We start from the raw sequence: 12,266 nt of genomic DNA, 5'->3' as shown, positions 1-12,266 counted from the left end.
CCCCCCCCCCCCCCCCCGCCCCGAGACCTCAGTGCTGTCCTTTGGCCCACTGCGCCCCTTCCTGCCATGAGGCCACAGGACCCCCACCCTTTAGCGTCCGTGTCCGCGCAGACCACGTCGGGGCGGTCCTTACGTGGACGTGGGAGTCCAGGCTGTGGGCGCCACACACTGCTCTTCGGCCGGCAGGCGCGGGTTTGTGGGCGCCGGGCCTTCTGTTGCCTTTTGCCTGCGTGGAAAGGGTTCGTTGTTTGCTGCTGTCTTTTTTCGACTGTGCCCCTGGAGTATCCCCAGCATCGCTCTGCCCTGTCTCTTCCAGGACCTGCTGGACCCGGCCCGGTGGCGGATGCTGATCCAGCAGTTCCGGTACGACAACTACCGGCTGCACCAGCTGGGGAACAACTCTGTGTTCACCCTGACGCTGCAGGCCGGCCTCTCGGCGATAAAGACACCGTATCCTTCTGGCGGGCAAGGGTGCCCGTGTGCCCAGCCCTCCTCAGCCTGGGGTGTGTGGGGTCTTCTGTCCTCTAGCCAGCAAGCAGGTGCTGCACCCCTCCCGACATGAGACCTGTGCTCTTTGCTTGTGTTGTGGGTTTGCCGTTTCAGGCAGTCGGGGTGGTGGCGGTGCCGTGTGGGGCTGAGCCTCTTCCCTTGGTCTGTGGAAACCTTGGCATGCGGCCTCACGGAGTGTTCACTCATTCCCAAACGCTGCCCGGCACACTGCTCGCTGGTCAGAAGGTCGGTGTTGGCATACCTTCTGGCAGCTGGGAGTGGGCGGCATTTGAGAGTTTCTCTGGGGGATTCCTGAGGATCCCCTCGAGCTTCTGTTGGTCTGAGCCCTGGCTGCCCCTGGCCCAGTGTCTGGTCTTGTCTTTGAAAATGTGTGTGGCATAGCGGCCATTCCCCTGCTGCCAGAGAGCTGCAGGGTTGTGACCCCTGTGCCCGAGGATCCCTCTTGAGTGCGGCATGTGGGCCCCTGGGGACCCTGGGCTGTTGGCTTTAGTGGCCATCCGTGATGGGACCCGCTCTGAGGATCGTGCCTATTCCCTGTGGGTTCGGGTGCTTAAGAACGTGGCAGGGGCACAGGGGCGTGGGACAGTGGAGTCCCTGGGCTGGGAGGGGCGCTGGCCTCAGGCCATTTTCCTGCTGGGTGCAGTGTTTGCTCTGCCTTGAAAGAGAACTCCAGGCTCAATTTCTGCCTGGCGGACTGGATGGCTTCAGCATGCCCGGTGTGCCCCACCCCACCCCACCACCCTTCCTTAACCAGAGCACAGACAGTGCTACAAGGAGGACGGCAGCTCCAAGAGCCCCGACTGCCCCGTGTGCAGCCGTTCCCTGAACAAGCTGGCGCAGCCCCTGCCCATGGCGCACTGCGCCAACTCCCGCCTGGTCTGCAAGATCTCGGGCGACGTGATGAACGAGAACAACCCGCCCATGATGCTGCCCAACGGCTACGTCTATGGCTACAACGTGAGGGGCCACAGGGGCCACATGTTGAAGGGGCGGGGACCGCGGGGGCGGGAAGGGAGGGCGGCTGGGAGGGGTCCCTGGTGCTGTCTGGGGCGCAGGGTGCCGGGTGTGGTCCCCGGGCGCGGTCCCTGGTTGGGGGCGCCGGGTGCGGGGTGCGGGCAGCTCGGCCCCGCGCTGTCCCTGGAGAGCGGGCCGGCGGTCGAGAAGCCGCAGGGTCAGGGTGGGCGGGCAGGCGGGCCTCCAGGAGGCAGCGTGCAGGACGGAAGCGAGTCCTCCCGCAGCGGTGGGTGGGGTTGCGCTCCGGAGAGGTTCGGCGTGCGTGTGGGCGCGCTCACGCGCTGGCCCCGTTGTTTTTCAGTCTCTCCTGTCTATCCGTCAAGATGACAAAGTCGTCTGCCCGAGGACCAAAGAAGTGTTCCACTTCTCCCAAGCCGAGAAGGTTTACATCATGTAGGCCGGGCCGCCGCGCCCCCGCCCGCCTGCGTTTCTGTTTCTTGCGACCAAAGATCAGTGAGCGACGATGGGGACTCCGAGGAAGGGAGGAGTCGGGTCCGCACGTCTGTGCTTGGGGACAGCCTTTCTGCTGGTAGGACTCCGGAGCGCGCGTGAGCTACCTGACGCCTTCCCCTTTCAGAGAGACCTTCCCGCCGCCCCCGAGGGAGCTTCGGCCGCTTCGGAAACAGGAGTCGGTTATTTCCCGCGCCCCCGACCCCGCCTCCTCCCGCCCCGCCCCGCCCCGCCCCGCCCCGGCAGCCGTGGTCGGCTGGCCCCGGGGCTGCACCTGCGCCGCGGCGGGCTGCACCTGTGCGCTGCACCTGCGTGCGCCGCCGCAGGCCGGGCTTAGGGTGTGCTAGGTTCAATGTCACGTCCTTCGTGCCGCCTTATTTCCTGCTTGAGAATGTATTCACGTGGAAATCCACTGGACCGAGTTCTGCAGAGGCCTTGCCGATGGCTCCGTAACTGTAGATCTAATGCCGTTCGTTACAGAAACTAGTAGTTCAGTCCAAGTAACCACCGACTTTTCCAATCCGATAAACCATCGTAGTTTACACGAAACCATGCCGTAGAGGGTTGTACTTAGTGCTTATTTTTGCATGTTGATGTTGACTAGCTAATAAACTGTAAATGTAAACCCTGTTAATAAAAGGGTTTTCTATTTCTTACGTCCGTGTGAGGTGAAAGCTGCTGTACATTCTAACGCCCTCACTTGTGTCTGCTCACCCCAGGCCCCCGAGTGCCCCCCAGTCCGTGGCCACACAGCAGGGTGGGTCTTGGGGTCCGCACATGTGCCCCATCCCATAGTCCTGCTCCAGCACCGGCTGGGCGCCAGCGCATATTGGCCTCCTGCTGCCAGGGAGCGCCTGGCGCACACGTGGCTGAGCTCCCGCTCGGAGCACAGGGTAGATGCAGGGAGGCACTGGCTCCTTCCCACCATGCCCTCCAGCTGTGCCACCCTGGCCTCTTGGCCTCACTCTGTCACCTGTGCCGCCTTCCCTTTTCCTTCCCAAAGCCGTGAAGACACCTGCATGTGTGCACACATGTGTAGTCACACACACCACCCCTGCCCTCAGGGCCCTCCTGGTGTATTCTGGTGAGCACATCCGTGGTGAGAGCTGCTCACCGTGGGGCAGCCGCAGGGTGAGAGGAGCACGACGATGGGTCCTGGCTACACTGGGGGGGTTGGCCTGTTTGCAGATGAAGCTGCCGTACGTGCTCCCGTGTGACCTGCTGGACACCCACTGAGTGGAGGTGCTGGGTCCCACAAGAACTTGAGTAGACACTGACGGCCGGTCGGCCAAAGTGCTTGTACCAGCCTCCCCCGCCTCGGACGCAGCCTCACCTTTGCGTCCTCAGCAGCACGTGGCAGTGGACGTCTGAGACCCGAGACATGCTGTCGGCGATCAGGTCTCTGGGGGTTTAACTGACGCAGCAGTTGCACCCACTGGAGTTCACTGGCCCCGGCAAACAGTGGGATGAGTGTTCGTAAATGTGCCAGGTGTAAGCACCAAGCCCCGGTACACCGCGTTCCCAGACCCCAGGAGGCTGCACCTTCTGTCCTCCCACACTGTCCAACCCCGCGAGGCAACCATCACTGGGGCTTTGTCAGCACGGGCTGTTAGTCTTACCCTCGTGTTTATCGAAACACAGGTAATGTGCTCCTTTGTGCCTGACCTGGTTCAGCAGATGCCTCGGGCGTCCACGTGGCTGCGTGTGCCAGAGGTCCTCCTGCGTCGCTGGGGAGTAGTCCGCTGCACACGCAGCACAAGCTGTCCGTCCTCCTCTCGGCGGACATCCAGTGTGTGTCCAGTTTCTACTTACTGTAAATCAAGCTGCTACGAACATTGCTGGAACAGTTCTTCGTGGACGTTATTCTCATTTCCCTTGAGCCAACGTCTGGAAGTAGAGTCATGAGTCATGCTGGTGCTGTACACTCAGCCTCACAACCGCCGAGGTTTTTCCCAAGGTGCTGGTAACGGTGTCCGTGCGCGCCGGCAGCGTGTGAGCGTCCGGCTTGTCCGCATCTTTGCCAGCATCTGGCGGCGTCATTCTTCGTGTTAGCTGCTCAGGTGGGTAAGTGCTGGCACCTCCCTTCCGGCTTACTGTGCGTGTCCCTGACGGCTGAGTTCGCCGAGCGCCTTCCCATGTGCTGACTGGTTAGTCCTCTATCTGTTCAAGTCTTCTGCCCACTTTTTATTGGATGACCTTTTTTTTCTTTGTAGGAATGCGTTACATATTTGGGGTACAGATCCTTTGTCTGTTACATGTATTTTTGCACTTTATTGCCTGTTATTTGACCAGCAGAAGTTTTATTTTTAGTAAAGTTCAGTTAACTTTTTCTTCTATAGGTCATGACTTTTTGTGTTCTGAGAAATATTTGCCCATTCCAAGGTCCCAATCTTATTCTCCTCTGTTTCCTAGACAGAGTTTTAGTTTTAGTTTTAGCTTTTGTTTAGATTTGTAACCCATTGCAGTGAACTCGTGTGTGTGGTGTGAGGGAGGCTGAGGACCATTTCCCCCCATGTGTTCACCCTGTTGTTCCAACATCGTTTGTTGAAGGCTTTTTTGTCCCCATCACATAATGCTGAATCCCCTGGCTGTAGTTCTCTCGGTCTATTTCTGGATGTTCCCCTCTGCATAGCTGCCTTAGCGCTGTCCTCACCCCAACACCCCGCATCTGGGTCACTGCAGCTTTAAAGTACAAATGAGCCCCTTTCGTCCTAGGTAGTTTCTACTTCTTCAAAATTGTTTTTCACTGTTTGCTTGCATTTCCACATAAGTTTTGGAATCATCTTGTAAAAGTACCCCAAAAAAGTCGGCTGAGATTTCAATTGGAACTGCACTGAATCTATAGATCAGTCTGGGGACTTAGTCTGTTCGGGCTGCCATAACACCACCACGGACTGTGGTGCTTGAACAACAGAAAACCATTTTCTCAGTTTTGGAAGCCAGAAGTAGAGCTGGTTGCCAGCCTCTTCCTGGCTCGCGGACAGTTCCCTTTGTGTGCATGGAAAGACAGCCCTGCCTGTTATGAGGACACCAGTCCTGTTAGATGAGGACCCGTCTCATCACTTCACGTGAACTTAGTCACCCCCAAATACAATCAACATGGGGGGTCAGGGCTCCGACATGAATTTGGGTGAGAGGGACAGTTAAGCCCACATCGTGACCATATTGAGGCCGCCAGCCTGTGAATATGGTGTTCTCTGTATCCAGACCTCAATTGCATTACAGTTCTCAACACACTTTGTTTATCCTAAGTATCTCATCATTTTACTGCTATTGTCAGTGTGATTTTTAAATTTAACTTCCCAGTTGTTCCAGTGTGGTAACATATAGACATCTCATTGATTTTGTATATTGATCTTGTATCCTGTGACCTTTCTAAACTCATTTGTTCTGGTAGCTTTTTGGTATGTTACAAAGCATTTTCTATGTACACGGTTGTCACATCTGCAAATAAAGACCATTTTGCCTGTTCCTGTCTAATCTCTATGCCTTTCATTTCTTTTTCTCCCCTTATTGTGTGGGTAAAGCACAGTGTGAACTAGGAGATAAGAATGAACTCCTGGTCTTGTTTCTCATCTTGGGGGGGAAGTGTCCTCTCTCACCATGAAGGACCATGTCTCCTCTGGGTTTTCATATGTGCAGTTATCAGGTTGAGGAAGTTCACTCCTCATTCCTGAGTTACTATCATGAGGGCATGTTGAATTTTGTCAAATGTTCTTTTCTTCATCTAATGAAATTACCATAAGGCTCTTCCCCTTTGTTCTGGTAAGGGTGACACAGAGAACTACACGATTGGCTTTGAGTGGTTGAACTACCCTTCTGTTCCTGAGATAAGCCTCCTGTGGTCATGGTGTAGGTCTTAATGTATTGCTGATCTGACTTGCTCGTACTTTGCTGAGCAAGTTGTTCACAATGTACTCTATTAACAATAATTTTTTAACGTCTGTAGGATCTGTAGTGATGGCCCCTCTCATTCATGATATTGGTCGTTTGTTTCTTCTTTTCTGTTGATACCTACCTAGAGGCTTATCAATTTTATGGATCATTTCAAAGAACCACCTTTCGGTCTTTGATTTTTCCCTATTGTTTGCCTGTTTTCTGTGTAATCGACTTCTGTTCTTTATTGTTTTCTTCCTCCTGCTTATTTTAGGTTTAATTGTCCTTTTTCTAGCTTCTTCAGGGGAAGATTAGATTACTGCTTTGGGGCCTTTCCTTTCTAATATAAACATCCCATACATTTTAATGTTGTTTTCATTTTCATGCGGTTCAATATATTTTTATAATTTCCATTGTGATTTTTTTTTTTCCCCTTTGACCCATGGATTACAGATGCCTGTTAGCTAATTTTCAAATACTTGGAGACTTTCTGGGTATTTTTTGTTATTAAGTTCTAATTTAATTCTGTTAGAAAATCCAGTCCATATGGTTTTAATCCTTTTAAATTTGTAGAGGTTTGTTCTATGTCTGCTTTGGTAAGTGTTCCCCATGCACTTCAAAAGAACATCTGCCTACTGTGCCGGGCACCCTGCAAGTGCAAGCCAGGTCAAGTTCGTGCTGGGCAGCTAGTCTCTCCTACCCTTACTGATCTTCTCCCTACTTGTTCTTAAAAGTTTGCAAGTGAATTTGCCTATGTCCCCTTTATGTCTGTGAGCTTTTGCTTCATGTATTTGGAATCTCTGTTATTAGGCACAAGCACCCTCCCTGGTAACATCTCTTGTTATAAAGTCCACTTTGTCTTGGCCCAGCCACTCTGGCCCTCATCTGTTTAGTGTTCATATGTTAGCTCTTTCTTGATCCTTTTGCTTCCAACCCAAGTCTTAAATTTGAAGTCTGTTTCTTGTAGACCGCATACACTGGGGGCTTTTTAATCCAACTGGACAATCACAGCCTTTCAATTTAGCAAGTGTCTAGACTACTGATATTTGTGATGATTATTGCTGGATTTAAATCTGGTCTTGCCACTCTTTTTCCATTTGTCCCGTCTCTCCTCTGTTACCTTTCCTATCTTTACCTGCCGTCTTTAGACTAAAAGTTATTGTTTTACCTCTGTTGACTTCTTGGCTGTACCTCCGTAGTTGCTCTAGTTCAGTGTACCTCTTTAACTTACAAGTGCCTTCAAATATGATACCACTTCACGTAAACATTGGAATCTGAGACACTTATTGCCTCTCTCCCTCCTGCCCTTTGCACCCTACTGCTGCCATGTGTTTCCTTCTACAGATGGTCTGCATTCTGTACCCTGTAATACCTTGTTATGCTTTCAGTGAGCAATGATTTAGAAAAGAAATTTGAAACAAAATAGATATTATATTTACCCACGTTTGCCAGTGACAGCACGCTTCACTGCTTCTATAGATCTAAGTTTGCATCTGCTAGCATTTTCCTCATCTGAAGAACTTACTGTATGCTCCCATGCAGACCTGCTGGCGATGAATGCACTCAGCTTTTCTTGCTCCGAAAGTGTTCTATTTCAATTTAATTCAGGTTGGGAAGGATAGTTCACTGCATATACAATCCAGGTTGACAGCTTTTTTAGCTTTTTTTTCTTTTAGTATGTTGAAGATTTCATGCCATTGTCTTCAAGCTTGTGACATCCTGACCGAGAAGTCTGCTGCTCTGTTATCTTTGTAACTGTTTGTATGTTGCACTTTCTCTTCCATTGCTTTTCGTCACTGCCTTTCCATGCTCTGGTCATGACGTGCCTTGGATGGATTTGTGTGCGTCCTGCTGGGCTTCCTCATCTCGGAAAGTCCCAGTTGGTTCTTCTACAATATCCTCTAGGTCTCAACACATTCATCTGGGCTAATTCTATTTATTCAACATTCAATACTGAGCACCTACTGTGTGCCTGACGTCATGAAACAAAATAAAGATCCCTGTTCTCATGGAGCATATGTTCTGGGGGCAAAGAGAAAACAAATAAGATGATGAACCTTGTGTGATAGGAAGTCTGAGCACTGCAGGATGAAGTGGAGTTGCCTGAGAAAAGGGAGGGAGGGGGCTGATTACAAGGCTGGCGAGGGTGGGCAGGGAGCAGCCTTCCAGGCAGGAGAGTGGGCTCTACGGAGGCCCGACTGCTGGAGGGAAGCAGCGGAGAGGTGGGCGGTGGGCAGCACTGGCAGTTTCCTCCTGGCTGCTTTGAGGTGAGTGGACTCTAGGGGTGTGAGGGCAGAAGTGGGGAGATAGGCAGCTGCTGGGCCTGGAGGGGTCCCCCAGTGGGTTGAATACAGGGTCCCAGGGGCCCCCAGGTCACTGGGCTGAGTAAGTGGAAAGACAGACATCCCATCAGCTGCGCCAAGGGTGGTAGGCAGGAGACAGGACTGGGCCACACAAACGTCACAGGCCACCTGGGTGGACACGGGTGTCACCGAAAAGGAAGGAGGCCCAGGGCAAATGCACAGCTCTTCCCAGGAGTCCTGCTGCACAAAAACCTAACGTGCTTGGGGGAGAAACAGCATGCTTTCGTGCTGTTGACGGCCACAGTCTAGGAGACCAGAAAAGCCAATTCAAACCACAGGAGACAGAGGGAGGCTGCCAACCCAACGGCTGCCCAGAGCAAACCCTGGGCCTGGATCAGGTGCACAGGAAGGGCATGAGTTGGCATGTTTCCCGCTCTCCTTTTCTCTTTCAGTAACCGCTTTACTGAGAGACAGTTGACATGCCACGAATGCCACTCTGAACACGGACAAGTCCACGCTCCCCGCTGGTGGCCACTCATCGACTTCCTGTCTCCACGCATCTGCCTTCCCTGGGCGTTTTATGTAGGCGGAATCATGGAATATGTGGGCCTTTTGTCTGGCTGCCTTTAAGTTCATCTGTGTTAGCGCGTGTGTCTGTGTTTCCCTCCCTCATGGCTGAAGGGCCGACGTTCATCTACCATCTCCTGAGGGACACTTGGGCCGTTGTCCTTTTGCCGCTAAGCACGATGCTGCGGAGGGCCCTCACCTCCGTGTGGTCCTGCTCCAGGGCACCTAGGTCTGCGGGGCTTTCTCGCTGTTCTGCGTCCACCTGAGATCCCAGAAAACATGCCCCGTGCTTTCCGAGCACCTGCGCAGACCCCTCAAAGAGCGCCGGGCCGGGGCCTCAGGACCTGGGGTGCAGCAGGCCTTCCTGGGGAAAAGGCAGACACGAAGGCCAAAGGGGGTGGTGGCCATTCAGTCCGTGGGACGGGGGGGGGGGGGGGGGGCACACGGCCCGCCGCCCGGCCCCGAGAGGACCCTCAGGTGCGACAGGCCAGAGAGGCGAGGGGATCTCCGCCCCCCCCGCTCTCCCGGCGGGGGTGCGCGGGTCGGGCGAGGCCGCCGAGGAGCGAGCGAGTGCGGGGCCGCGGAGAGGCCAGCCTGGCCCGCGCGGCGCAGCGGGCAGGGGCGCGGGCCGCCCGGGGAAGCGCGAGGCCTGGCAAGCTTCAGGCCAGCGCCCGGAGGGTGCCCGTCTGCACGGCGACGGCTCCCCGAGCTGAGCGCCTCTGGAGGCGGGGCGGACGCCCGCGGGGGTCCAACCGCGTGCCGGCAGGGGCCCCTTGTCTGTCACCGAACACCGAACGTACACCGAACGTCGTGGGGGCCCTGTCCGGGCAGCGGGCAGCGCGGGGCGGCTCGTGGAGGAGGGGTCTCCGGCGCCCCCGGGAGAAGCGCGCACCGGCTCCCACCCAGGCCATCCCGGCCTGCCTGCCGCTGTGGTAGGGGCCCGGGGATCGCACACTCCTGGGCGACCGCGGCGTGGAGACCAGGATGCCACCCCTCGGGCCCGCCCCGCCTCGCCCCAGCACCCGGGCACGCGGCCCCTTTAAGGACTTGCTGCGCCCGCCCGCTTCCTTTTTTTCGCCCGCCTCGGCCGCCCTGACCCTCCGGGAGCGCGCCTGCGTCACCACGCAGACCTCGGCCCCGCCCCGGCGCTCGCGCGTCCGGCGTCAGGGCGAGCCACTCGCTGCTGAGCTTGGGGCCACGTGACAGGAGGCGGGCGGGGGCCCCGCCGGAAAGGGTGGGCTAAGGTGACAGCTGTCGCGTTGCGCCTAGGTGCGGTCGTCGCCGCGCTGACCTTCGTCCCCGCACCCCCCGTGCCAGGGCGAGCCAATGACTGTGGCGAATTGGGGCACGTGATAGGGGCGGGTTCTCCGCCGGAAGGGGAGGAGAGAGGCGAGCGGCCTAGGGCGCGGTAGGTGTCGCGGTCGTCGCGATGCCGGGCAGGGGCTGCGGCCGGGACGGGGTTCTGAGGCCCGGCCTCGTCCCCGGGACTGTTTACCTCCTTCTTCCCAGGACGCGCCCCTCCTTTCCCCGCTTTCTTCCCGGCACACCGCCCCTCCTCCTCCCCCTCCTCTTCCCCTCCTTCTCTCTCTCCTCCTCCCTCCTCTCCTCCCCCCTCCTCTCCTCCTCCCCTTCCCTCCCTCCTCCCCCTCCTCCCCCTCCTCCTCCCCCTCCTCCCTCCCTCCTCTTCCCCCTCCTTCTCTCTCTCCTCCCCCTCCTCTCCTCCTCCCTCTCCCTCCCCTCCTCCCCCTCCCTCCTCCCCCTCCTCCCTCCCTCCCCTTCCCCCTCCTTCTCTCTCTCCTCCCCCTCTCTCCCTCCTCCCTCTCCTCCCCCTCCTCCCCTCCCCTCCTCCCCCTCCTTCTCCCCCTCCCTTCTCCCCCTCCCTTCTCCCCCCTCCCTTCTCCCCCTCCCCTCTCCCTCCTCCTCCCCCTTCCTCCTCCTCTCAGAAACACCTGCCCTCCTTCCACCTTCCTTCCTCCTCCCCCTCCCCTCCTCCTCTTCCTCTCCCAGAACACCAGCCTTCTTCATCCTACTCCTCCTCCCCCAGGACACCATCCTGCCTCCCTCCCTGGGACACCAATCCATCCTCCTCCTTGTCCCCCTCATCCTCTTCCCTTTCTTCCTCTCACACTGTCTCCTCCCACACACTGTCCTTCCTGGACACCGCTCCCTCCCCTTCCTGGATGCTTCCTCCTCCCTGTCACTGCGTTCTCCTCTCCCTGGGACACCCCCTCTTCTGTCTGGTGTGGCCATGGTGCCCTGGGCTTAGGAATTTGGCAAAGTCCACCTGGAGGATCATGGTCGAGGGGGATGCTGGGAGGTGCTCGGCGTGAGAGAGCTCCCTGCCCCGCCTAGTGTATGAGTTGATGTCAGTGATAAACTTTGCTTGCAGAGTCCGTGTATGTCTGCTGGGCTGGTCCCTCCTTCTACCAAATAAAACAGCCCCGCAGCTGGCCTGGTACCCATGCTGCCCCCAGTCTCAGCTCATGCTGAGTGACTGACCTCCCGGGCCTTCGACCTCGCCCTTCCTTCTCTTCCTGCAAACCTCCTGTGTGCTCAGCACCGGGGTTTGGGCTGATCTGCCTTGGCTTTGGGTGCATACGAGAGTGTGAGCCAAGGGCTCTCTCAGTCCTCCGTGGATGTGAATGAGCCGTGTGGTGAGGAGGAGGTGCTACCGTCACACTCCCGAGCTCATTTAAATTTCATTCAGGCAGTGTGTTCCTTCTGAGTGTTGCTGAGGTCTCCCCACGTGTGGGACTGTAGAGCTCAGAGTTAGTATTTTGTTGTGCTTTTCCTAGTTTATCACCAAAAATGCTGTGCCAGAATATCATCTGTCGTCAAGTATTTCCGCATCCGGGTCACATTGGAGGCAGGGGCTGAGGCAGCCCTGTAGTCCCCTGGAATGCCCAGGACACAGCTAGCTCAGGAAATGGTTAACAAATCTTGAAGGCTGGTGGTCATTTCGTGTCTGTGTCTGCCGCACATATTTCTAGGTATGGATCAGAACTATCCAAGTTGGTAGAGAGCTCACGACTTCGGGAGAACCCCAACTGAATCCTGAGAAAATGAAGGAACTGAAGAAGATTTGCAAGTATGTCTTAAGGTTCAGCATTTCACACCAATGGCTGGCTCAGCAAGTCCAAGACACGCCTGGGAGATTGTGGGCTTGCCCTGGTCCGCCTTCCACCACTGCATCTGTCTCAGCCCATGCCCTGCCTGCCCCCACCGTCGCCTCTGTGCAGGGAAGAAACGGGCCAGGATGTTTTCCCAGGACCCTGCAGGGCCCAGCTCTGGCAGGCGTTCACCTGTGTGAGGCATGGGTCTGGGAGGGGTAAGAAGGTGTCCATGAACACTTTAAAGGCGGTGTCATCTGATTTGGACCTGTTGGTTCAAGATTTGCTGATTGTCCTTTATCCTGTATTTACAAAACAGGAAAATTTAAGTGACTTTGTTAATGGAGTCTTTAGTTTTTGACAAAAAAAAATTCAGGAGCTGATCAGGTTTCCACCATACGCCCAGAACACCCCAGAACAGCAGTGTCATCTTTTG

The 12,266-nt window shown here is 55.9% G+C and overlaps 2 protein-coding genes across 4 annotated transcripts in view; both read left to right on the top strand.

Annotated features, from left to right (window-relative positions):
* The window catches only part of MAEA (macrophage erythroblast attacher, E3 ubiquitin ligase), a 34,779-nt gene extending 32,149 nt beyond the window's left edge, over positions 1-2,630 (top strand). For 2 of the 3 annotated variants that reach the window (XM_040625344.1, XM_040625343.1), the window contains 3 exons: positions 317-450; positions 1,272-1,467; positions 1,826-2,630. In XM_040625344.1, coding sequence (XP_040481278.1) covers positions 317-450; positions 1,272-1,467; positions 1,826-1,921 — 426 coding nt within the window. In that variant the 3' untranslated portion in view covers positions 1,922-2,630. The remainder of the gene's footprint in view (positions 1-316; positions 451-1,271; positions 1,468-1,825) is intronic. The other variant, XR_005833533.1, reaches the window with a different exon arrangement.
* Positions 2,631-9,956: 7,326 nt separating this feature from the next.
* The window catches only part of UVSSA (UV stimulated scaffold protein A), a 32,729-nt gene continuing 30,419 nt past the window's right edge, over positions 9,957-12,266 (top strand). Inside the window, exon 1 of the mRNA XM_040625341.1 lies at positions 9,957-10,128. The gene's annotated coding sequence lies outside the window, so the exon portion shown is untranslated. The remainder of the gene's footprint in view (positions 10,129-12,266) is intronic.

This window comes from Ursus maritimus, unplaced genomic scaffold (genome assembly GCF_017311325.1).
Source record: "Ursus maritimus isolate PB19 unplaced genomic scaffold, ASM1731132v1 scaffold_8, whole genome shotgun sequence".
Classification (NCBI taxonomy): Eukaryota; Metazoa; Chordata; class Mammalia; order Carnivora; family Ursidae; genus Ursus; species Ursus maritimus.
Note: the sequence above shows the minus strand (reverse complement) of the source record. Positions and strands in the feature narration are given on the sequence as shown.